The sequence below is a fragment of the Prionailurus viverrinus genome, chromosome B4, assembly GCF_022837055.1.
Source record: "Prionailurus viverrinus isolate Anna chromosome B4, UM_Priviv_1.0, whole genome shotgun sequence".
Taxonomy (NCBI): domain Eukaryota; kingdom Metazoa; phylum Chordata; class Mammalia; order Carnivora; family Felidae; genus Prionailurus; species Prionailurus viverrinus.
This window is the reverse complement of record NC_062567.1, coordinates 128426240-128452789: the sequence shown is the minus strand read 5'-3', so window position 1 is coordinate 128452789 and position 26550 is coordinate 128426240. Positions and strand designations below refer to the sequence as shown.

The window sequence follows — 26550 nt, the reverse complement described above, 5'->3', positions numbered from 1 at the left end:
ATGGGCCTTCCCTTCGCGGAGCTCGGTTTCCTCACCTGTACAATCGGTGGGGCTCACGCCAGACCGTGGCTGTGCGGCGCGCGTACGCCGCACGGGAGTCGGGGTGGCCCAGCTGTCCCGTGCATGTCCGGCTCCGGCCGGTGGCACACCCCTGAACCCCGCCCGCGCGCGGCCGGGAGGTAGAGAGCGCCTCGCTCCGGGTTTGTCGGGAGGAGGTTTCCACGTGAAGGGGGGGGGGGGGGGGTAGTGGGCACGAGCCTCGCTTGGCTGTCTCCCCCACCGGAGCCGGATGTCCGGCCCCTTCCCACCCGCCCCGCCTTCTGCCTGCCTTAGGGAGGGGCCTCTCACCTGCTTCTTCTGGTTCATCCTCCAAATCCCCGAGCACCGCCGGCCGATGCTGAGCCCCGAGGTGGTGCGGGCGTTGCTGGCGGAGGAGATACAGTCCACGGCCAACGGCTCGGCCCCCGCCCCCTACAGGGCCGACTACGAGGTGGACCCCGAGGGCCTGGTGATCCTGGGTCAGTACTGGGGAGGGGGGGGGGGTGTGGGGCGGGCCGGTGAGGGCTCCGCAGGCCTGGATGCTCTCAGGGTGGGGGTGGGGTGGTCTCCGAGCGACCCCCACCCCCACCCCCACCCCGGGAGCCAGGACCACTGCGGGGCGGTAGGGGGTCGGCACTCAGGGTCAATCTCAGGCAGGCTGGCTCTGATGGTGGCCGCAATTTTTACTTCCACTTTTTCAGGTCGTTTTATTTATTGACCTTTGGTCTTTGTTGATCTGTCTGTTCGTTTCCTTTTAACAGAGGCCAGCGTGAAAGACATAGTTGCCCTGAACGCCACGCTGGGTACGCGCCTGGGGTCTTTCTTTCCCCTCCGCTTCGTTTTGAGTCGCTGTTGCACTTGGCTTTGGTCGAGTGTCGGGGGGCCGCGTGGCTTCCGGTGGGTGCGGGGAGCAGTGGCCTGGAGGGACCCGGGGGGCTGCCGTGGTGGGCTTGGTGATGAGTCCCGAGCGAGGCTTGGGCCCGCAGGGGACGGGAGGGATGGTGCGCCCCCCCCCCCCCGTGCGTGCGTGCGTGCGTGTGCGTGTGCGCGCGCGCGCGTTGCCTGTGCGGGGTGTCGGAGTGAGTAGCCGGGTTAATTGCACGTAAACGTGACTCTCCTTTTTTTTATCGCCAAACTCCCAAGCTACGGTGTCCACTAATGGTAGAAAATACTCTTGCCAATTCCAAGCGTTATCGGCCGCTTCGCACTTAAACCTTGGTCTCTTGGAGATCTTTCTGTCACGTTCAAGGATACTCCCTTCACATTTTCCTTCCCCTTCTTAGCCAGGCTCATCTGCCCTGTCTTCCTCCCCTACTCCCATGCCCTGTTGCCAGACTCGCTTTGCTTTTCTCCAAGAGGCTCCGTAGTCCTCCTCCCGAGCCCTGGGAACAAAGTACCAGCAGGGCCACCACGCCGCACAGCGCCAGGCGGCACTGTCCACACCGGAGTCTGCGTGACTGGAGACTCCTGCGGTTGTGCAGTGCACAACCTGTGCTGCTGTGCCCTGTGGTCCCGAGCAGAAGCTCCTAAATTCCCAGCTCCTTCTTACGTTACCTAGAGCGTCTACCCAGAGCTGAGGCCAGGCTGAGGGCATCAGCCCCCTCTCAGTGGGGCAGGCAGCATTGAAATCATCGTCCTACCCTCTCTTATCTTCTGGCCGGTCAAATGTTCACTTCTTCGGGGGATGGAGGTGATGAGGTCAAAGTGCGATTTCCAAGTAGCTAAAATCATGGTTCTCGAAACTATAGTGAGCACACATCAAAGATGTATTTAACTTCTTAACGAGGGAACCAGTAGAATATTGCAAAACTGGTTCAAAGGAGAATGTGAAAGACGGACAGATGGAGGGATCGATCGATCGATCTCCCTACGTAGCTCCCTATCATCTTCCGCTGCACCGGTACTCACACTGTGACCCTTGGTCTTGGATGGGCTTTTCTGCCGCCCTTGCCTGAGCTGGCTGTCCACGCGTCCTCAGGTTTCTGGCGGTTGCTTCGTAATTATCTTTATTCGGTTCGGTGCACGTCTGGAGTCCCTGCTCCCCGGGAGCACGGTGTCTAATGGGGCGAGGATGACAATTCAAATCCTTCGTACAGGCTTTTTCGAGCATTTCCCCCATGCCAGGCCCCGTGCCTGCTCTGGGGACATCAGATGACCGTGTCCTCACCCCTGCCCTCAGAGGAGCTCTGAGCCCAGGAGAGAGACAGACAAATAAACAGAATCTCATAACACCAAGTGCCAGCGCTAGAGCAGAGGTCCCAGGGGCAGCGGAAGGGGGGGGATCGTTCCACCCTGGGGACGGAGGGACACCAGGGGCCACAGTCCAAAGCAGAAGAAGGGACCCTGCCTCTAGAGGGAGGGAAAAGTTGCTCCTGCCCGGGAGGGCGGGGGGTCCTGGATGCCTTCATGGGGGGGGGGGGTCAGGAAGCAGACTCAGGCGTGGGAGATGGGTAGGGGTCTGTCAGGCTGCGAAGAGGAAGGGACACTCTGGGCAGAAGGAACAGTATGAGCAAAGGCCAGGCGAGGAGAATGCAGCAGGCATGTTCGTTTACTCTCTCCCAATGACCAGAGGTGACAGGGTTCCCAAACATATTTCTGATGATCAACAGAGACCAGCAGGTACTTCTCTGCTTAATAAGCCTCAAAAAAAGGGGGGGGGGTGCACCTGGGTGGCTCAGTCGGTTAAGCATCCGACTTCAGCTCAGGTCAGGATCTCGCGGTCCATGAGTTCGAGCCCCGCGTCGGGCTCTGTGCGGACAGCTCGGAGCCTGGAGCCTGCTTCGGATTCTGTGTCTCCCTCTCTCTGCCCCTTCCCTGCTCGTGCTCTGCCTCTCTCTGCCTCTCCAAAACAAAGAAAACTAATTAAAAAAGAGAAATTATCAAAATGGCAAAAGCAAAACCTCAACTTGGGGCAAGATTTGAAGAAAACAGACGACCGGGAAGAGCCAGGCGGCCTTCCCCAGGTGCTGGCTCAGGCAGATCAGAGGCCCTGTCTCTTCCCTGTCATTGGTGCCCCGTCCCCCCCCCCCCGCACCCCCCCCCCCGGAGGAAATCAACTCCCCGATGGAGTCAGGACGGCCAGGGCTCAGGACGAGGGGGTTGAGGCAGCAGCATCTGAGCAAAGCATCCTCCCCTCCGTTCCCTTACTGGTGCTCAGAACCCCCCAGAGAAGGAGGTGGGAAATGGGCGACCATAGTGGGCGTTCGCCAAAACGGAGTGGCGAAGCAAGCGAGTCACGCGCTGATGAGAAGGTGGCGCTGGGACTGCAGGGCAGGGGGCGAGCCCCTCACCCACCAGGCTGCCTCCCACCCGCCGGGGCGCCTCCCCTCATCCCTGCTGCTTCCCGGGCTACCCTAGCGTGAGGCTTCGACGAGAGACTCGGGCTCCAGGGGAGAAACTGTTTGTTGGCTGCTGGTCCCTGGGGCCTGAATCAAACACACAGTAGGGCCCCCACCGACCGTGCCGAGGGGGTGAGCGCACGAAGATGCTAGAACGGTGCAGGGGGGCCTGCCGTGCACGTCCTGACATTGCCCGCAAGGCTCATGGATTCAGTCAGGCGGCAGGTGCAGCGGGGTGCGGACGCAGGAGGGGAGTCCGTGACGGAGAAGGGGCTGCAGAGTGAGGGCAGCCGGGGGGACTGGCTGTGTCCGAGCCTCAAGCGGGGGGGCCCGGCTGGAGGCTGACAAGTCACAGGGCTCTCTGCCCCAGCTCCCCCTCCTCCCCCTCCCCCCACTCACCCAGAGAACCCTGGCCGCGCGTACGGAGCACCTGCTTTGTGCCAGGCCCCGTGGTGGGCACGCAAACGCACATCAGCCCTAAGCGTGTGACAAGGCCTGCAGGGCGGTGTGGTGGCCCCCATCCGGCCCGGGTCTGGAAAGGGGGACGCTGACGGCAACTGCTTCACGGGGCTGTTAAGTGAGGTGGTGAGTGGAGGGCGCTTAGCCGCCCTCCCCGCAGCCCTGCATCAAATGCTTAATCAGTGCGATCTGTGTCCTCATCATTAGCTCGAGGCCACTTTCTCGACCCAGCTCTGCCTCTCGGCCCCACCGGAGCGCGCGCCCTCCTCTCCACCTGAAATGAAACCCTCACCCTAGTCCCCGCTTTTTGCCAAAAAATTTTTGTAGAAGTTCATTAGTGCGAGACAGCGCATGAGCGGGGGAGGGGCAGACACAGACTCGGAAGCGGGCTCCAGGCTCCGAGCTGTCCGTGCAGAGCCCGACGCGGGGCTCGAACTCGCGGACCGCGAGATCGCGAGATCGCGACCTGAGCCGAAGTCGGACGCTTAACCGACGGAGCCCCCCGGGAGCCCCTCGCCCTTCTCCCCTGATTGCACAGCCACCTTGCAGGTCGCTCGGCCTCCTCGAAGCTGCTCCCAGCAGTCAGAGGGGTCTGTGATCCGAGCCCCGCCACGCCCCAGCCCTGCCTAACCTTCCATGGCTCCCCGTGGCCACGGGGGAAAGGGTCTCCGCTCCAGGGCGTGATCTGGGCCCTGCCTCCCTTCTCCGGCTTGCTCTCTTGCCTCAAAGTCCCCTGGCCCCCTCTGGCCACCGGCCGTTTGTTCGCGCTGTGACCCTGCCTCCCCCCACCCCCCACCCCCACCCCAGGTCTCCCCAGCCCTACAGCCGGCTGGGCTTAGAGCCCTCGCTTCCTGAGCTGTTACTTACTGCTGGGCTCTGTATCTGTCCTCGCTGTTCTTGGTGCTCCCAGGCGGTGACCGGACCTTTCTCTGGCACTCGCCGGGCATGGAGAGGTCAGTGAGCTCTTAAGCGAATGAACGAATGGACCCATGAGTGAATGCGTGGATGGGGAGAGATGGGAACCAGGGGGGAGACAGAAAGAAGGGACATGGCACATCTGGGCTGCTCCCCATCCAGCTGCTGTCCCCGGGCCACCGCCGCCCAGGTGAGGACCGGCTGGCCCCCCGGGGTCTCTCCTCCTGGCTAACAGGGGTCAGGGGGCCTGTGCCTCTCCCTCCTCCAGGCTGCTACCGCTACAGCTACGTGGGCCAGGGCCAGGTTCAACGGCTGAAGGGGCCCGACCACCTGGCCTCCAGCTGCCTGTGGCACCTGCAGGGCCCCAAGGATCTCATGCTCAAACTCCGGCTCGAGTGGACGCTGGCCGAGTGCCGGGACCGGCTGGCCATGTACGACGTGGCCGGGCCCCTGGAGAGGAGGCTCATCACCTCGTGAGTCCTGGGAAGGGGGCGGTGATGTGGGGGCCGAATCGCACCCCGTTCCGAGATGAGGGGCTGTGTGACCCTGCTCCTCGGTGTGTGGTCTCTGAGAGGCAGCGGGGCTAGCCCGCGGAGAAAGGGAAAAGGGGCTGAAAGGGGCTGCGTCTTGTGGGCCGTCCCCTTTCCCTCCCTGAGCCTCAGTTTCCCCACCTGTAACAAAGCGGTTGTACGAGATGACCCCGAACCTCAGCTCTGAGGGGTGACAGGACGCTTCAGAGTCTGGCAGCCCCAGACCCCCCCCCCCCCCCCCACCTCTGGTGCTTCTCAGGGGCGTGTCCTAAGGCAAGTCACTTTGCCTCTCTGAGCCTCAGTTTCCTCACTTGTAAAATGCGGGCAGAATCACGCCCACCTTGCCGGGTTGTTGCGAGGATTTAAAGGAAACCATCAGTGCCACGCTTCTCACACATCGTAATGCTATCCATTATTGCTATGTGTTCAGTGTATCCATCAAATATCCAGTAACTGCTGTCCGTTACTACTCTCATTGTATATAGTCTAGTGGGATTGAACGAGGGGCATTGAATGCCAGGAGCAGTTTGAGCTGTAACACTTGGTAAGTGGCCCCCACTTACCAGCCCCCCCCAAAAGTTCTTGAGCAGAGGAGCGGGGCTTTAGGACATCGGATAGGATGACAAGGGCAGGAAGCAGGCAAGTGGCGGTGGGGGTGGTGGGGGGAGACCACGAGGGGGCTGGAAATGGCCTCCGCCTCCAGGAGATGTGGCCACCTCCGCAGCGTGGGGGAGGGGCTCTGTGAGCCCAGGTGTCACGTGGCTCTGTGACAGGTAGAGGGGCCCGGCTGGGAGGGCAGGGGGGTGCCCCAGGCTGCTGCCTCCTCTGTCTCGCTCAGGCTGGCCCAGCTTCCAGGCGGGAGTGGGGGCGAGACCCGCGTGTTCAGATCAAGGGCAGTCCTGGAGGCTGGGCAGGGCCAAGGTTCTCCCCCAGATCCCTCCCCTCCCCCCTCACCCCCCCCCCCCCCGCCTCTCTGAATATCCTGGCTCTGAGGCGGCACACTCATTTGCGACACCGCGCCCCACATGGTGACCTCAATCTGGGGTGTGCGTGGGCTGGGTTCCTGGAGGGCTCTGGGAAGGCGGAGAAGTCAGACACCATCTGATTTCCAGGCCCGATGAGGGTGGGGACGCTTGTGGGCTTCCCCTGGGGCTTCTTCAAGTCCCACCCCCCACACGGCCTGCCCAGAGGGAGGGGACCCGGCTCGGCCTCGCCCCTGCCCGCTGTGGTACCCAGGCAGCTCGGACATCCCACCTCAGAGCCTTGCAGGTCTCCAATGATGGGTCGGATAAGGTCAGGGGGTCCCCAGACTTGCACCCCAGAGTCGTGAGAGGGTCTTGCGTGGTGATAAAGAGGGCAAAGCAGGAGGGTCCCCGACCTACTTGAACCCCGTGGTTTCTCTTATGGGTTTCACACCCTGGGAGACGGCGACACATTTTTGTCTCTGCTGCTAAGCAGATAAAAGAAAAGAACCCCCAACGTTAAAGGCTGAGGCGCCCGCTACAGGTGACCTCGGGCCCCTCAACCCTGAAACCTGGGCTCCCTGCGGGGTACCGGCCGGGCACTCGGGGGTCACAGGGCTTCTGAGGGGACAGGGGCTGAGGGACGGGAGGCAACCTCCTGGCCTCTCTCACCTGAGGAGCTGGCCTGACCCTCCCAGGGCCTCCAGTCGGCCTCCTGGGCCAGAGGGGGTCAGAAACCTGCCCAAGGACACACAGCAGGCTGGCCACAGCTGTGCTGCTCTTAGACCGCCCTCCCGGGCCCCTCCCGCCCCGGCCACCTTTCTCTGTCCTTCCAGGGTCTACGGCTGCAGTCGCCAGGAGCCCGTGGTGGAAGTCCTGGCATCCGGCGCCGTCATGGCCGTGGTCTGGAAGAAAGGCCTGCACAGCTACTACGACCCCTTTGTACTCTCCGTGCAGCCTGTCGCCTTCCAGGGTGAGGGGACGGGTCCCTAGGGATGGGGGGGGGGGGTGGGGCGTTGCTGTGAGAAACCCAGGGCACAGGCCAGCAGGCCTTTCACCTTCCTGTTGGAGTTGGGAGTGGGACGGGGGCAGAAGGAAGGTTCTGGAAGCTCCTCCGCTCTCCACCCTCCCGTGCCCTCGGCCCCTCTCTTCTGTCCTCTATTCTCACTCCATTTCCCTACCTTTCACCTGGCTCTCTGGCCCTCCCTGTCCCTGTCGCCCCTCTCCCTCATTCTCTCTCCCGCCCTCTTTCTGTTTATTGTCTGTTCTGTCCCCACCCTGGACCTGTGTCTCCTCTCCAGGCTCCTCCCCTGGCCCTTCCCCCCCCCCCCCCGCCCGCCCCCCTCCCGCCCCTGCACCTGCCTGAGGCTAGAGGGTGGGTCTGTGGTCAGGAGGCCCAGAGAACCTCAGATTCACCCCCAGATCACCCTCGCATACCTAGGGTGAACCCCACATCTCTCTGGAGAAGGCGTTCGGCTCAGGGAGGGCTATCCACACCATTTCCGGGAAGGGCTCCCCAGGCTGCCCGCGGGTCTCCCCGCTGTCCTCCTGCTCCGGATCTCCCTCGCTGACACCCCCTTTCCCAGGAAGAGCTCACCCTGCCCTTCGTGCCCTGGCTGTCATTAGGCCTGGATCAGTGAGGCCCCTCTAGTTTCTGGAGCAGGTGGAAGAGAGGGTTGGAGACAGGAGACCACGAGACGCTGCCCCCACCTCTCCTGGCAGTCTGCCTCTTCCCGCCCCTGGTGTTGGCCCCAGAGGTCTCCTGGCAGTGGCCCAGGTCCCCAGTGGCCCCGGCTGGGTTCCAGCAGCCCTGTGGGGGGTGCCTGGGGCCAAGGAGCTGCCGGAGCCCGTGCTGGTTCCAGGGAGTCACTGACATAGCTCAGAGGAGAGGGGGACAAGGTGACCCTGGCTCCGGGGAAAGGTGGCGGGGCCCCTGGGAACCCTCCTGATCCCTCGCCCTCTCACTGTGTGACCTCAGCCAGGTCCCTCCTCCTCTCGGAATCTCAGCTTTGCAAAGGGGAATGATTCTCCCTCCCCCGATGCCCAGAACCGCGAGGCTTGCACAGTGGTGACCACGTGTAGTAAACGTTCAAGGGCAACACAACTCGTGCCAATAGGTAACATTTATTTGAGGACTCACCACCGATCAGGCTCTCTGTGCGTTGCGTGTCTATTTAATCGGCTTAGCTGCCCTGTGAGGTAGGTGCTACTGTGGCCCCCGTGTTGCAGATGGGGAAACTGAGGCCCAAGGCCACACATTCACACTCGACCACTGAGCTCGACGGTTTAATGGCAGGATGCGGGTGGGGTTGCGGCTGCCTCTCACCTGCTGGGAGGCGCAGCGAGCTGGGACCGGGGAGACCCTGTGTAACAGCTGTTCTCGGGGCCCCAGCTTGCGAGGTGAACCTGACCCTGGAGGGCCGTCTGGAGCCGCAGGGCGTCCTCAGCACGCCTTACTTCCCCAGCTACTACTCACCCAGCACCCACTGCTCCTGGCACCTCATGGTGAGCCCCGTGCCCTGCCACCCATCTGCCCTCTGCCCAGGGCACCCTATGGACCTCAGGAAGCCCCGACAGGGAGGGGACCGCTGTCCTGCCCCTGCTGGAGCAGCCACAGGCTGGGCCCTGGGTGCAAATCTCCCCGGGAGGGGGAGGGGAGGACAAGTGTGGCCAAGGTCTGCCTCCCTTGGCCGCAGTGGTGCCTGTGTGTTGAGTGACAGACAAACCTCAGCCCCGGCAGGCCCTCTGTGTCGACAGGCCTCCTCCCTTTGCGGGGCTGGGAAGTGGGGCCACCAGCCCAGCCACAGCCCACGGGCCGCGTGGTGACCACTCCTCTGTCACAGGTGCCCTCCCTGGACTACGGCTTAGCCCTCTGGTTTGACGCCTATGCTCTGCGGAGGCAGAGGTATGACCTGCCGTGCACCCAGGGACAGTGGACGATCCAGAACCGGAGGTACCCACCCCCTGGGGCCCCCTTCCTCTCCCCACAGTCACCCGCCTGGGGAGCCCACGTCCCGGACCTCAGAGGGGCAGCGCAGGAAGAGGGCACAGGGCACAGGCGAGGCTATTAGGCCCGCCGCCCCGGCCCCAGCCTCCCGTCCTGCCACCCGAAGGTCTCGGACACCTTGGCTGTTGATTCTGGTTCGGGCGGGATGGCTTCGCTTCCTTGGCTGCTGTCACCCCACTGTCTGGTCCCCTGAATTCTCAAGTGAGACGATGCCGGAGCCACAGGACTCCACATGCACCCGGGGACCCCTCTCCCCTTACCCCACGCCCTGCTGTTGGCCAAAGTCGAGTGGCTTCCGGGCTGGAAAGCTGCATGGCCAGGGCCAAGCCCGCTCTGGCTAATGTGACCAAGGGTGGCCGATCGCCAGGGTCGCTCCGTATCACCCACATCACCCACGGGACGCTTGCCCTGCTGTCTGTCCTGACTTGGGCCCCCGGGGGACAAAGTTTCGGAGGAAGAAGTGAGCCCTCAGGGAGGTGGGACAGGACACAGCGGGGCCGCCCGTGGGTCATCCGGGGATGCAGTTTGATCAGTAGGAGGAGGACTGGTAAATGGCCACTAGGGCAGGCAACCTGGGGTCCCCGGTGACCCTGACAGCTGCGAGGAGTGAGGCGGGAGGGTGGTGGGGAAGGGAGGCAGTGTAGACACGCTCTCCCCAGTCTGGGAAGAGGTGGGTGACCTGGGACATTTGGGGGAGGGGATACTTATGATGGGAGGGGCTCCATGCCTAAGCCCTGAGTGGGAGCGGCCCCCAGAGGGAGAGGGGAAGGTTCGGGCACCTGTAGCGGTGAGATGATGACGTAAGTTACAGGCAGGGCAGACGTTTGGGGAGAGAAGAGGGGTCTTGAAGTAGCCTTGCCGGCCGGGGTGGGGTCCAAGAACGTTGGAGAGAAGCTTCTGCACCTCGTAGGGTCGGGCCTCTGCCCTCCCTTCCAATCCCAGGATTCTGGCCTCAGAGCCTGGGATGCTCATGTGCAAAGTTCCCGACGTCTTGGCTTCACGGAGTTTGAGCGTCCGAGATTCCAGGACATAAAATGCAAAAAGGTTCCAGGACTCCAAAAGCCTCGGATTCTGGGACTGGTGTCCACGTTCGCCAACGCGGGCTTTGTCGGTCGCTGCTATTCAGACAAAAGGTCACAGGGTTGACGACGCTCCTTGACTCGTCATCATCCTGTCCGGGGCCCTGGCAATTCATCAGGGACTGTGGTTAAAGGGAAAAAAGGCAAAATGCCTGTGGTGCGACCTCAGGCCCGTGCTGTTTGGGAAGCAAAAGGCACCCTGTCCCATGGGTCCCAGCGTGCGGGTGTCATTTCGGGGCACCTCCACCTTTATCCTCAGGGAGCTCCCTGGGGACCCAGGGGAGTCACTCTTGCAACCAGAGTCGGGCGAGGCGGTCGGATCCAAAGCGTGTGTGGGTGTGCATACGCAGGCCTGTGTGCGTGAGTTCACGCATGTTCGCCTGCACCCGTAAGTGCCCACCCGAGTGCGGATTCTCCTGCAGAGCCTCTGAGCAGCTGTGCTGGCTGTTCACTCTCTTGGCCACGGCGCTCCTGACCAGCCCGCCGGCACCCGGGTGAGAGGACTGACGGCCTCTGTGGCCCTCGCCAGTTCCGAGAACGGCCTGGGAAGTCCCACCTCTATCTCCTGAGACCTTCGGGAAGGATCCAGGGTCCCCAGGTGGAGACTCACGCCCCAGGCCGGCCCCCCCGAGGTTCCTGCCCATGTCTGAGTGTGGAAGGGAAGGCAGACGTGTGTCTCCAGATCATAAGCACCGGACAAACATTTCCTCTAGTTTCGCTCTTTTTTGATAATGATCATCCAGCGTAGATGCTGAGAAACTCTTTGAATGAGCATTTGTTGGAAAATTTGCTTGTGTGGGTGGCAAAGATATGAGAGGTCCGGGGAAGGGTGTTGATTTGCAGGCACAGGGTGTATAGGGAGGGGGAGGGCACGGCCCTTGGACCCAGAATGGCCACGGACGAGGAGCGATAGAGGGCGGGCTGGGGGCAAAGGGCACTTGCCCTTCAGGTGGCCATGTAGCGATGAGGAAAGGCTGGGCATCCTCGGCTTTGTGGCCTCCCTCCTCTGGGCCCTTTCTGCCTTTCCCCACCTCCCTCCTTTCTACCCGGCTTCTCCCGGCGCCCACGGCCGAGGCCTCACGCCCTTTGAGTGGCCCGGAGGCGGCAGGGAGGGACGTGGCCTAGTGAGCCTGGCCACCGGCGGCTTGATTTCACAGAACCCGCTCTGGCTGGGCGTCACCACAGCATAGGTTTCCCCTTTACCGGGAATCTGCCTCCTGCCAGCTTCCTCTCCTGTGATGTCACTTTTCTCGTGATCTGCCCGATCGCTTCCCCTTCCCTCCTGCTGACGGGAGAGGCAGAAGCACCGGCTCCCTGGGCCCGCGGGAGCCCCCTGTGCCTGACCTGGCTACGGGTGGCCCTCCTAGGCCTCTGAGCCACTGGGTGGCCAGCACTGCCTGCAGCCACGGGGGCTCCCGGTCAGACTGAGGTCAGCCCGGCCCCAGGGCTGGGTGCTGGCCGTGTGCAGGCCCAGCTCCAGCTGCTGCCCTAGACGAGCTCACAGCCCGATGGCATCAGCAGCTGGCTTTCCGGGAAGTCGTTTTCTCATTGTGTTCCTTAACATACCCCGCAAGGGAGATATTATCACCCCCATTTTATAGACGTGAAAACTGACGCTGGCTGAGGTCGATGTGCCCGAGGTCACGCAGCTGCTTCACGTGGCAGAGCTGGCCTCCAGCTCGGCTCTGCGGCTCTGGGTCCGGAGCTCTGGCCGCCACGCCAGACGCTGCTATTCTCCCTTCTTTAGTGCTTGCGCCTTCTGACCCGCCTTCGCACGTAATCTGTCCTCAGGGAAGGGAATGTGTGCGTGCATGCAGCCATCCTGGATCCTTCCTTCCTTCCTTCCTTCCTTCCTTCCTTCCTTCCTTCCATTCATCCATCCATCCACCTACCCACCCACTTTTCCTTCCTTCTATCCACCCACCCTTCCATCCATTCACCCATCTATCCATCCACCCATCCTTCCTTCCATCCATCTTTCCTTCCTTCCTTCCTTCCTTCCTTCCTTCCTTCCTTCCTTCCATCCACCCACCCAATCTTTCTTGAATTCCTCCCGGTGTGGAGTTGCTGATATGCAAGAAGGTTGATAGGGTCTCTTCTGACAGTCTGGGTCAGGCGAGAAGGAAAAAACCCCAACCTGGAGAGGTGAGAAAGCAAGCTGGCCACTGCGCAAACATGTGCCTCCAGACCCCCACGCTTTGCAGCTGAGCTGGGTTCCACGGCCTTTAGACTCCTGGCGCCTCCCGAAGAGGGCTGGTGGGGGAGGAGGTGACGCTTGGACGGGGAGGAATTAGAGAGCCAGCGGGGGTGCATGCCCTTCCCCAGAAGGCTTTGCAGCAGGATCCAGACATGCAGATGCACACAGGGGCCCAGCTGGTGCATCACTCCGTGAGGCAGGCTGCATCGGGGAGAGCAGGAGAGGGAGGGGCGGGCTGCAGCCCTACACACGCCCCTGATTATTTCCAGCCAGTGTTCCTGGGGCTTCCTTTCCAGAAGAGGAATCTAGATTATTATGTGAAATTAGCGGCTGACTGAACTTGAAAAAAAAAATTATTTTAACATTGCATCGACGAAACAGACCGTCTTTAACTTGGGTGAGTCAGCCTGAGTCCCTAGATTGTAGCCTCTGCCTTGAATTCTTATGGAGAGACTTGCCCCAGGAAGGCTGTCGCCAGCTCCTGCCCCAGCCCTCCAGGGTGAGCCCCAGATGCTGCCCAGACAGGTCCCGGGGACACCAGGCTGAGCCACTGGCTGATTCTGGAATTTCTTCTCTCAGATGCCAGTAGGGAAAATGTCCGGTCAGCACGCACTGGTACATGAGAGCCAGAGCTCAGAGTGACCACGCGGCCCTCAGATTCTTCTAGATTGAAATGTTCCACTCCTCTCCCACCTGGCTCTGGTTCCTTCCCTGTCTCTCCACAGTCTGTCCCTGACTGTGTGGGACAGTGCCTCACGCCCCTGAGCCTTAATTAAACACGTTCAGGGTTGTGCTGTGACACATTTCCCCTGGCCCCGTATTTCCCACCTCCTACCTCCCCTGTCCCTGCTCCTCAGGGAAAATCTCCGGGCATAATAATCCATGATAACATTTGTCCACGTTAGAAACAGTCCGATGGACCAGCCAGCCAGCCAGCCCAAACCCGCTTTGCTTCCTTAGTTTTAAAAGGACAAGGGCCAGGACTGCTCGAAGGCGCCCCCTAGTGGCGTTTCCTCCCTGTCTTGTCCCCTTGGACTGGAGGAGCCGGGCTTCTCCAAATTTTCCACCTTTCCACCCTTTAAAATTATTGAGCGCCCCAAAGCGTTCTTATGCGGGTCATATCATCTACATTTACAGCATTAGAAATTAGAGGTACGAAAATTTAAAAACACTTACCAATTCATTTAAAATAACGAGCCCGGGGGTGCCTGGGTGGCTCAGTCAGTCAAGCGTCCGACTTCGGCTCAGGTCATGATCTCACGGTTTGTGGGTTCGAGCCGCACGTCAGGCTCTGTGCTGACAGCTCAACCTGGAGCCTGTTTCCGATTCTGTGTCTCCCTCTCTCTCTGCCCCTCCCCTGTTCACGCTCTGTCTCTGTCTCAAGAATAAGTAAACATTAAAAAAAATTTTTAAATAAAAACAAAAAAAACCAAAATAACGAGCCCGTTACATTTTAACATAAACATATTTTGCAAAAAAAAAAAATTATATTTTCCCAAACCAAAAACAGTTGGTGGGAAAAAATATCGTTTCACGTTTTTGCAACTCTCTCCTAAACTGGATTAGTAGACCAGAACCGGATACACACATCTGCTTCCACATTCAACCGGCTGCCATTATCGCTAACACATCGTGTAGTCTCTGGAAAATTCCCCCGCATCCTTGTTGAGAGAATGCGGGTGAACGCGGCGGGTATCATCCGAGCATTATTATGAACATAATTTTTACTTTGGACGCCCCGCCCTGAGGTGCCCCGGACCACACTTTGAGAACTGCCTGTTGGTCTGGAGGCAAGGAGAGGATTCACTGTGACTAGACAGCAGGAGGAGGCCGGACCTTAAGCCGGGTCGGTGGCGGAACCCGGGAAGTGGGGCTCACGTTGCAGTGACGGCCAGGGTGCCCATCTGCCCCCCCCAGAGCGGGCTGAGCGCGTCCTCCTAGGTCCTGAGCAGCCTGGATTCTGGTTTACCTCGATGATTCCCTACCCAAGCCTCATCTAGAAAATGGGACGAGAACAATCCCTGTGTCACGAGATGGAGTTGTTGCAAGAACCTCGAAATCTCTGGGCAGTGAGGTCATGCGATGTTGCTGTCGATGTGGGAGGGGCCGGACAAGACAACCCCACATCTTCCTCGGGTGTTTGCTGATGAACTCATTGCTTAGTCAGGTGAACTGTGGAGGGCTTGCCATATTCTAGAAGTTCCGGGGAGGTACCCGGCGTCTGCAAATCAGGGGAGCTGCTCTGTGGGCTGCATCTGCTGTGGGATGCTCCCATCATGCTTTGGGGCATTCCCGCCTGCTGTCTTGACTTCCTCCCGTCCTTTCTGTTGGGGGGGGGGGGGGGTGGGCACTTTCCCTTCCGTCTGCATGTTTTCTGACCTGTGTTCTGGGTGTTTCCTGCGTCTGTAAAGCATCCCTATTTGCTCTGTGAGGGTGCTCCCTTCCCTGTGGGGGGCGTTCCTATGAGCTGTTCAGGGAGGGGATCCCACCTGCGAAGGGAGGGAACCCCAGGCTGCTGTCTGGGTAGCGACCCCGTCACTCTGGGGGTGGGCTGCCCACCCCCCTTGGTGAAAGTGTGCCCAGGTGCTCTGGGAGGCAAGGTGCCCCCAGGCGTGGGGTGGGATGAGCCCCCCCCCATACCTCCATCCCTGGAGATGGGAAGATTCCTCCCTGCTCTCTGGGCAGAACTTCACCCCTCTGTGGAAGTTCTCCCACCTGCTCTGTGGGGACGAGGGCATCATCTTGGGGTGGGGGAGTCCCAGAGGGATGTGATGGCCCTCCTGTGGCCGGGGAAATGGTCCCCCCTTCGTGGGACAGAGAAGCTGATGGCCGTCAGCGTTACTCTATTGTATTGGTCCTGGGAGCAGAACTGGTGTCTCCCTCAGGTCCAGAGAGAGTCACAGGGAGACCCCCCAGGGCTATGGAGGCTTCTCAGTGGGCAGGACGGTGCCTGAAGGGGGCACACGGCTGCCTTCCCCCTGTCCCCCTCCACACTGAGCACAAGGGGAGCATCCTCTCCTGTCTACACCCAGTAGACCAGTCAAGGACTCCTCCCTCTACTGACACACTGAAGTTTTGTCGGCTTTGGAGTCAACGGGGGTGACCATTTCTCTTATTTTCTAAGGCAGGAAAGTGGGCGGCTCAGAGAAGGCCACGGACTTGCTAGGGAGCCAAGCTTTGAATTTTATCCCGCAGGGAATGGGGAGCCACTGAAGGGTTTTGAGCAGGGGGATGACGGAGGCTGATTTCCAGAAGATGACTGTGGGGGTGAGCGTTCACCCAAGGGAGAAGTCAAGACAGATGAGGTGGATGATGGGGGAGCAGCTCCCCCTTCCTCTCCGGCTGCTCTGCCCTTGCCCTGTCTGTGCGCGGGGACCTAAGCTGTCCCTTCCCTCGGGCCGGCCTGTGTGGCCCTGAGCCTCTCTCGGTCGCCCCCAGGCTGTGTGGCCTGCGCACCCTGCAGCCCTATGCCGAGAGGATCCCCGTGGTGGCCAGCGCCAGCATCACCGTGAACTTCACCTCCCAGATCCCGCTCACCGGGCCCGGCGTGCAGGTGCACTACGGATTATACAACCAGTCAGATCGTGAGTAGGGGGAGCCTGGGGGGCAGGGCGGGCACCCCCCGATGCCCCTGCAGCTTCTTCCCGCCTGCCTCCCATCCCCAGAGGCTGGACAAAAGGACCGTGTGTGTGCGCGCGCACGCGTTCACTGGGCACACCCTCTCATACACGCCCGTGCGTGTGCTGGGTCCGTGTGCCTGGCCACGTATGTCCTCATGCACTGTGCATACCGGCGCGTGCGTGAGCACACGAATGCAGCGTGTCTGTCTGCCCGTGTCTGCACGATGACACGTGTCCTGACGGCGCCCTCCCCGTCCAGCCTGCCCTGGAGAGTTCCTCTGCTCTGTGAATGGCCTGTGTGTGCCAGCCTGCGATGGGGTCAAGGACTGCCCCAACGGCCTGGACGAGCGGAACTGCGGTGAGCCGCCCACCCGTCGCACCCCTCCTGTCTCCTCTATGCTGAGCCGAGCCCCCTTCTTCAAGTCACGCACGGTCCCCCTTCTTGGCATCCGGGAAGTGGGCTCCCTTCGCTGTGCTAGGTGGCACAATGGAAGCAGAGAGTGGGAAAGTGGGCTCCCCTGGACCGCCATGTGGGGCAGGAGCAGGGATAAGGTGGGACCCCAGGTCTCCTGACTCCCAGCTCAGGGCTTCTCTCCATCAGGTCACGGCCCCCAGCCGGCTGTCCAAGAAGGAACAGAGTGGCTGGAGGACCAGGAAGGGGAAGGCTGTTGTGCAGGGACAGGCGAGGCGTGGGTGGCCAAGGAGATAATCCTGTGTCTCCCTCCCTCGAGTGCGGTCTTCACTCCTCTACTCGGGTTCGGACTGCAGCTGCCATCTTCTTGGAATTATGTTCCCCACTGCCCGGCCCTGGTGGTCTCTTGGAATAATGCCTGTCCCTCTGAGTTCTGGCTTCTGGGCCCCCAGATTCACCACCGGGGCAGCCTTTTCTTGTGTGACCTCCCCAGGCCTCCCCCAACCCCGTCCCACCCAATTTTACATCCTTGGGGAGAGAAGCGGGAGGGAAGGGAGATGTGCTGGGGAAGGTGCCTCATTTTTGGAACCAGAGCATCTGGCTGCAAGTTCTGGCTCAGCCAGGTGATCTTGGACAAGTCACTTCCTTTTTCTTTCCACTGATGAAACGGGGTGCCTCACAGTACCTCACAGGGTTGCTGTGAAACTTGGTGGGTAGAGTAGCTAAGAAAAACATCTGGGATCATAACACATGTTCTGCAGGCAGCACAGGGTCCCGGCCTGGCTTCTCTGGCTTCTCTCACCTGCCTCCTTTGTGTGTCCCCACACAGTCTGCAGAGCCACATTCCAGTGCCAAGAAGACAGCACGTGCATCTCACTGTCCAGGATCTGTGACCGGCAGCCTGACTGTCTCAACGGGAGTGATGAGGAGCAGTGCCAGGGAGGTAGGGGTGGGGGGTGACCAGCTGTCCAGAGGAAAACCAAACAATGGGCTTAGCCAGACAGCCCAGCCCTTCCGCATGCTTCTTCAGCAAGGGCTTCTGCCTTCTTGTCCAAACACTTACCAACCCATCTGTATGGATGCTGATATTTCCATTCATCTGTCCACCCGTCCAACCATCCATCCACCCATCTGTCCAACAACCTGCCTCCCAATCCACTGAACCATTAATCTACTAATCTATGAGTTCACTTAACTACCTGTGTGTCCATCATTCCATTCTCCATCCACGTATCTATGAATGCATGTATGCACGCATCCAACCATTGGTCTCTTTACCTACCTATTTGCCTATTGGACCTTCCATCCACTCATTTATCCATCCTTCTAGCTGTTTGTCAGTCTCCCTACTGGACCATCAATCCACTCATTTGTTGGTCTGCCCAGTCTCCTGTCTGTATTCATGTTTACCCATCCATCCATCCATGCACTCATCCATCTAGCCATCTATGCACCCATCCATCTATCCATCCATGCATCCATCCAAACATCCATCTATCCATCCAAGCATGCATGCATGCATCCATCCATCCAACCATCCATCCATCTATCCAACCATCCATCTATCCATCCATCCATCTGTCCATCCATGCATCCATCTATCCATTCATGCATCCATGCATCCATGCATCCATCCACCCATCCACCCATCGATCCATGCATCCATCCATCCATCTATCTATCCATCCATCCATGCATCCATCCATCCATGAATCTATCCATCCATCTATCCATCCATTCATGCATCCATCCATCCATCCATGCATCCATCCATCCATGCATCCATCCATGCCATCCATGCATCCATCCCTCCATGCATCCATCCCTCCATGCATCTATCCCTCCATGCATCCATCCATCCATGCATCCATGCATCCATCCATCCATCCACCCATCCATCCATCCATCCATCCATCTGTCCATCTGCATTCATGCATCCATCCATGCATCCATCCATCCATCCATCCATCCATCTATCCATCCATCCATGCATCCATGCATCCATCTATCCATCTATCCGTCCATCCATGCATCCATCCATGCATCCAACTATCCATCAATGCATCTATTCATCCATCCATCCATCCATCCAACCATGCATCCATCCATCCATCCATCCATGCATCTATCCATCCATCTATCCATCCATTCATGCAATCATCCATCCATGCATCCATGCATCCATCCATGCATCCATCCACCCATCTGTCCATCTATGCATTCATGCATCCATCCATGCATCCACCCATGCATCTATCCATCCATCCATCCATCCATCCATCCATCCATCCATCTATACATCCTTGCATCCACCCATCCATGCATCCATGCATCCATACATCATCCATCCATCCATGCATCATCCATCCATGCATAGATGTATCCATCTATCTACCCATGCATCCATGCATCCATCCATCTATCCATCCATGCACCCATCCATCTATCCATCCATACATCCATCCAAACTTCCATCTATCCATCCATGCATGCATCCATCCAACCATCTATCCATCCATGCATCCATGCATCCATCCATCCATGCATCCACCCATACATCCATCGATCCATCCATCTGTCCATCAATCCATCCATCCATCCATGCATCCATCCATCCATCTATCCATCCATCCATGCATCCATGCATCCATCCATGCATCCATCCGTCCATCCATCCATCCATCCATCCATCTATCCATCCATTCATGCATCCATGCATCCATCCATCCATGCTTCTATCCATCCATCTATCCATCCATTCATGCATCCATGCATCCATCCATGCATCCATCCATGCATCCATGCATCATCCATCCATCTGTCCATCTATGCATTCATGCATCCATTCATGCATCCATCCATGCATCCATCCATGCATCCATCCATCCATCCATCTACACATCCATCTATGCATCCATCTATCCATCCATCCATCCATCCATCCATCCATCGATCCATCCATCCATCTGTCCATCTGCATTCATGCATCCATCCATCCATCCATGCATCCATCCATCATCTATCCATCCATGCATCCATCCATCCATCCATCCATCCATCCGTCCTTCCATGCATCCATCCATGCATCCATCTATCCATCCATGCATCCATCCATCCATCCAACCATCCATCCATGCATCCATCCGTCTATCCATCCATCCATCCATCCATCCATCCATCCATCCATCTATCCATCCATGCATCCATCCATCCATCCAACCATGCATCCATCCATCCATCCATCTGTCCATCCATGCATCCATCCATACATCCATTTATCCATCCATACATCCATGCATCCATCCATCTATCCATCCATCCATCCATCCATCCATCCATCCATCCATGCATCCATCCATCTATCCATGCATGCATGCATGCATCCATCCATCCATCCAACCATGCACCCATCTGTCCATCCATGCATCCATCTATCCATTCATGCAACCATGCATCCATCCATGCATCCATCCATCCATCCATCCATCGTCCATCCATCTATCCAGCCATCCATGCATGCATGCATGCATCCATCCATCCATCCATGCATCCATCCATCCATGCATCTATCCATCCATCTATCCATCCATTCATGCATCCATCAATCCATCCATGCGTCCATCCATCCATCTGTCCATCTATGCTCATGCATCCATCCATCCATGCATCCATGCATGCTTGCATCCATCCATCCATCCGTCCATCCATCCATCTATCCATGCATCCATCCATCCATCCATCTACCTATCTATCCATGCATCCATCCATCCATCTATCCATCCATCCATCCATCCATCTGTCCATCTGCATTCATGCATCCATCCATGCATCCATCCATGCATCCATCCATGCATCCATCCATGCATCCATCCATCCATGCATGCATCCATGCATCCATGCACCCATCCATTCATCCATATATCCATCCATCCATCCATGCATCTATCCATCCATCTATCCATCCATTCATGCATCCATCCATCCATCCATGCGTCTATCCATCCATCTGTCCATCTATGCATTCATGCATCCATCCATGCATCCATGCATTCATGCATCCATGCATCCATCCATGCATCCATCTGTCTATCCATCCATGCATCCATCCATGCATCCATCTGTCTATCCATCCATCCATCCATCCATCCATCCATCCATCCATCCATCCATCCATGCATCCATGCATCCATCCATACATCCATTTATCCATCCATGCATCCATCTATCCATCCATCCATCCATCCATCCATCCATGCATGCATGCATCTATCCATCCATCTATCCATCCATCCATCCATGCATCCATCCATCTATCCATCCATCCATCTGTCCATCTATGCATTCATGCATCCATCCATCCATCCATGCATCCTTCCATCCATCCATCCATCCATCCATCTATCCATTTATCCATCTGTCCATCCATGCACCCATGCATCCATCCATGCAGCCATCTATCCATCCATGCATCCATGCATCCATGCATCCATCCAACCATCCAACCATCCAACCACCCATGCATCCATCCATTCATCCAACCAGCCAACCAACACCTGCAGACAACCCAGGGATAGGTGAAGTAGAGTGAGGGACTGGGAATAAAAGTCCCCTGCCCTCTGGGATTGTCCATTAGTAGGAAGACATGATGGGTGACTGGCACATCACCTTCTGGACATCATGTCCAGGAGCATGGGAAGTCTGGACTGCGGGAGGAGATCAGGCAGGGAAAGCTTCCTAGAGGAGGTGGGCTTTGAACATGGCCTTGAAGAGAGGTAAAATGTAAAGAGGCGGGAGGAAAGGAGAGCAGGCCAAGACCAGGTGGTGGCACAGAAAGGTCTTCGCGGCGAAGACGGTGAGGAGCAGGCGGGTGGCTGGCTGGGGCCGGGGTCTGGAGGCAGGCTGGGCTTGGCGGGGAGCCTCAGAATGCCAGGAGCGGCACAGCCCTGTTCTTGGAAGCCTAGTCTGAAAGTGGAGGCATAGTTCTGCCTCCCGGTACACCTGGAGTGGCAGGCACGACCTCGGGAGTCACAGCCTGCTGAGGAGACACAGCCTTGGTCTCAACACACCAGTCTGAAGGGGGTGAAGGGTGGGGAGGGGACACGGCCTGCCTTTAGGACATGCTGCAGGAGCCCCAGGGACCCCTTCAGTGTGGTCGAGGGATCACTCCGCAGTCTCCTCTGGCCTCTTCCAGGCTCCATATTCCCTGGGCCTGTTTCAGAGGCTCCCTTGGGCTTGGGCACCTACTCTGGGTGACCCATCCCCACCCCTTCTCCCGCAGGGGTGCCTTGTGGGACATTCACCTTCCAGTGTGAGGACCGCAGCTGCGTGAAGAAGCCCAACCCGGAGTGTGACGGGCTGCTGGACTGCAGGGACGGCTCAGACGAGCAGCACTGTGGTAAGCCTGGCCTGCGGCTGCCTGGGGCCCTTCAACAGGGCAGACGGGCGGAGAGAAGCCTCTCTCCAGCGGCTGGGCCCTGGAGTGTGGCGGGGAGGGAGGTGCCCACACGGGGAAGCTGAAGGAGAGCTCACTTTGTCTCTTTCTGTCCTGCCTCTGCACCTGCTCTGGGTCCGTCCTCTCCTTTATTCTTTTTCCCGCCTCCTTCCATCTGTCCTCTGCCCTTCCTCGATGCCTCCCCTTCTCCGTTTCTCTCTGCCTGTTTCTCACCGGCTTCTGGCCCTGCCCCTCCCCCACGCACCCAGACTGTGGCCTCCAGGGCCCCTCCGGCCGCATAGTGGGCGGCGCCGTGTCTTCGGAGGGCGAGTGGCCCTGGCAGGCCAGCCTCCAGGTTCGGGGCCGACACATCTGTGGGGGGGCGTTGATCGCTGACCGCTGGGTGATAACAGCCGCTCACTGCTTCCAGGAGGACAGGTGAGTGGGGGGCATGGGCACCTAGACCACAAGAGACGGGGTAGAGAAGGCCATGGCAGGGGGTGGACAGCGGGTCTGAGATCCAGGCAGGAAGGAAGGGTGGTGGAAGCCCAACAGACGGGCTGTTCTGACCCTTGGGTTCAGTCCTGGCTCCACCATGAACATAGTCTGCGGCCCCAGAAAGGATGCTCAACCTCTCTGTTCTATTTCCAGTATCTCGATTCAAGCTGGGTCAGTGATTCATTCCCCACTCACTCATTTACTCATTCATTCAGAAATATTTCTTGCGCTCCTGCTAGGGAGCTGGGCCGGAAACTAGGGGTACCAGCAGAGAACAGAACTGCCCGACCTGGCCATAGGCCATGCCCCCCCTCTGCCAGGTTGCCCCCCAACCTGGTGAGTGGGGCCCAAAGAAGCCAAGAAGGGACATGCCACCCAGCCCCACGGAGGTCTTCTCCATCTGCACGATGGGCTCTCAACACCTCCTCCCCACCCGCCCCCCCCCGGCCCCCATCTCCTGCCCATCATCCCCCCTGCCCCGCCTCACCCCCAGGACAGCCAGCCCTGGACTCCCCTCCCACACCTCCTCTTCTGTCCTGGGTCTACACAGCCCCCAGCCAAAGGCCAGGAGCCATCGGGGCACCCCACCCCCTGCTCCTTACATCCAGAGCCAGAGACCAAGTTCTCTCGGTGCACCCGGCCAATGCTCAGCCGTGGCCCGTCCACGCTATCGCCAGCGCCTCGGGCCACCCCAGGCAGCCCAGAGCCCAGCTCCGCTTTGCATTCCCTGCCCAGGTGCCTGCGGGCTCTTTCTGGGTGCAGTCTGACCACCTCATTCTCTCACTGCCTCCCTGGCTCTCCGCAGCCCGCAAGGTGAAGAAAGATTTGGACGCTGACCTGACATCGGGGGCGGGGGAGTGGGGAGGGGGTCTTCACTGCCCCTTCTCTGCTGACTGCTCCACACTCGGAGCCCCCTCCCCTCCCCAGTGAGGACTAGGCAGGTCTCAGCGAGCTCACAGCAGCCCCATCTGTAAAGCGCAGGGACAAAAAGGAGAGAAATGTTCGTCACTGCCTGGCGCTGTGCTAATTTTTTTACACGCACAGTCTCACTGAATCCCCCCAGTAACGTAGGAGTAGAAGGTGCTATTCCCATTTCGCAGACGGGGAGACTGAGGGCTAGAGAGGCGCACACACACGGAGGCAGGGGTGAAGCTGGGACTGGAACCCAGGCAGGGGGATTCTGGCGCCAGCACCCACGCTGTACCCCCCCCCCCCACCAGCTACCCGGGGGTGGGGAAGGGAGGGTGTGGTGGCCCGCGGCCCACGTGGGGAAGCTGGCTCTCCTCAGGGGCTGGGACCGGAGAGGCCGCGGCTGAGCGAGGACGCGCCCCCTCCCCACCCCCAGCATGGCCTCCCCGGCGCTGTGGACCGTGTTCCTGGGCAAGGTGTGGCAGAGCTCGCGCTGGCCGGGCGAGGTGTCCTTCAAGGTGAGCCGCCTGCTCCTGCACCCTTACCACGAGGAGGACAGCCACGACTACGACGTGGCCCTGCTGCAGCTCGACCACCCCGTGGTGCGCTCGCCCGCCGTGCGCCCCGTCTGCCTGCCCGCGCGCTCCCACTTCTTCGAGCCCGGCCTGCACTGCTGGATCACGGGCTGGGGCGCCCTGCGCGAGGGCGGTGAGCCGGCTTCGGGGGTGGGGGGGGGGGGTGGGGGGCAGGTCTAGGGAGTCGGGGAGCGGGCCACCTCCCGTCGCTTCCGGGCCCCGAGGGGGCGGGGCAAAGGGCCCCAGGGCTCCACCCCGGAGGCCCTCTGGTCCCGGGGTGAACCGGGGCTGCCTGTCACAGAAGCGGGTGGCTCCTGCCTTCCAGGCCCTTCCCTCCTTGCATGACGTATTTAAAGGGAACGAAGGTCGCGGGGGGCGGGGGGGGGGGGGGAATGTTCCGTTGGGGGATATGGGTGAGGTGGTGGGGCAGGCTAGGAACCCAACAGCCCCACGGGCAAGCTCCGACCTCCGCTCCTGAGACAGAGGTGGGGTGGAGGGGGCCTGGGGAGCGCTCTTAATTGTTACCACTTTCTACATCGAGGTGGGGTTTTAGGGAACGTGGTCTCATGTATTCCATCATACACCCTGAAGGGTGGCTATTACGTCCATTTTATGGATGGGGAAACTGAGGCACAGAGACATTTTTTTTTTTAGCAGTTGCTCAAAGTCACACAGCCAGAGAGGATTGGAACCTAGGACCGCCTGACCCCAGACCCCCTGCTGTTCCTGCTACAGCCTCTCAGCAGCAGGGGGGGTTTCTCCCCTTCCCACCTAAACTGACCATCCCTAGAGGCTACTTCTGTTCCGTGACTATGCCCAGCACCCCTTAAAGGTGGTGGCTTTAAAGACGGGCACATGATGTACAATCTGGAGGCAGGCCAGCAGGACCGTGCGGATAATTTAAAGATGGGGAAACTGAGGCTCAGATGGAAAGTGACTGGATGGAGGGGATGATGGAGAAGAGTAAATCAAGGGTTGATTCATTTGCTCCTTCCTTCCTTCATTCATTCATTCATTCATCCAAGGGCACATTTATGAGCACCTACTATATGCTAGGCATTGAGTTGGGCAAAGGGACTATAAAGATGAGAACATTCTGGGGGGAGACGGTGCTAAGAGCCGACATGGGTGGGGAGGCACAACGGCGGTGGCAGCCCAGAGGGGACGCCTAGCCAGGCACGGTCTGGGAGGCTTCCAGAGGAGGGGCTATATCTAAGCTGGGGCTGGGAGGACAGGTGGGCAGTAACAAAGCGGAGGAGAAAGGTGTTCGGTTAAGCGCACAGGAAGCTGCCCCGGGAGCCCTGAGAACGGCCGGCACCAGAGGGGAGCTGGGGGCAGGTGGGTCTGGGTGAGGACCGGCAGGAAGGACAGGGGTCTCATAGGCCACTGTGAGGAGGTTGAACCAGGAGTTCACCCGACCCGCAGTTTTTTTCTTTTTTAAATATATGAGATTTATTGTCAGATTGGTTTCCATACAACACCCAGTGCTCATCCCAAAAGATGCCCTCCTCAATACCCATCACCCGCCCTCCCCTTCCTGCCACCCCCCATCAGCCCTCAGTTTGCTCTCAGTTTTTAAGAGTCTCTTATGCTTTGGCTCTCTCCCACTCTAACCTCTCTCTCTCTTTTTCTTTTCCTTCCCCTCCCCCATGGGTTCCTGTTAAGTTTCTCAGGATCCACATAAGAGTGAAACCATATGGTAGCTGTCTTTCTCTGTATGGCTTACTTCACTTAGCATAACACTCTCCAGTTCCATCCACGTTGCTACAAAGGGCCATATTTCATTCTTTCTTATTCCCATGTAGTACTCCATTGTGTATATAAACCACAATTTCTTTCTCCATTCATCAGTTGATGGCCATTTAGGCTCTTTCCGTAATTTGGTTATTGTTGAGAGTGCTGCTATAAACATTGGGGTACAAGGGCCCCTATGCATCAGCACTCCTGTATCCCTTGGGTCAATTCCTAGCAGTGCTATTGCTGGGTCATAGGGTAGATCTAGTTTTAATTTTTTGAGGAACCTCCACACTGTTTTCCAGAGCGGCTGCACCAGTTTGCATTCCCACCGACAGTGCAAGAGGGTTCTCGTTTCTCCACATCCTCTCCAGCATCTATAGTCTCCTGATTTGTTCATTTCAGCCACTCTGACTGGCGTGAGGTGATATCTGAGTGTGGTTTTGATTTGTATTTCCCTGATGAGGAGCGACATTGAGCATCTTTTCATGTGCCTGCTGGCCATCTGGATGTCTTCTTTAGAGAAGTGTCTATTCATGTTTTCTGCCCATTTCTTCACTGGGTTATTTGTTTTTCGGGTGTGGAGTTTGGGGAGCTCTTTATAGATTTTGGATACTAGCCCTTTGTCCGATATGTCATTTGCAAATATCTTTTCCCATTCAGTTGGTTGCCTTTTAGTTTTGTTGATTGTTTCCTTTGCTGTGCAGAAGCTTTTTATCTTGATGAGGTCCCAGTGGTTCATTTTTGCTTTTAATTCCCTTGCCTTTGGGGATGTGTCGAGTAAGAGATTGCTACGGCTGAGGTCAGAGAGGTCTTTTCCTGCTTTCTCCTCTAGGGTTTTGATG

At 58.6% G+C, this 26550-nt stretch overlaps 1 protein-coding gene across 1 annotated transcript in view; it reads left to right on the top strand.

The window, feature by feature from the left end:
* The window catches only part of TMPRSS6 (transmembrane serine protease 6), a 34164-nt gene that overhangs the window by 5861 nt on the left and 1753 nt on the right, over nt 1–26550 (top strand). Inside the window, exons 5-16 of the mRNA XM_047867541.1 lie at nt 334–518; nt 801–842; nt 5020–5224; nt 7080–7216; nt 8636–8748; nt 9087–9196; nt 15965–16110; nt 16406–16504; nt 17388–17501; nt 21837–21953; nt 22259–22427; nt 23833–24104. Coding sequence (XP_047723497.1) covers nt 334–518; nt 801–842; nt 5020–5224; nt 7080–7216; nt 8636–8748; nt 9087–9196; nt 15965–16110; nt 16406–16504; nt 17388–17501; nt 21837–21953; nt 22259–22427; nt 23833–24104 — 1709 coding nt within the window. The remainder of the gene's footprint in view (nt 1–333; nt 519–800; nt 843–5019; nt 5225–7079; nt 7217–8635; nt 8749–9086; nt 9197–15964; nt 16111–16405; nt 16505–17387; nt 17502–21836; nt 21954–22258; nt 22428–23832; nt 24105–26550) is intronic.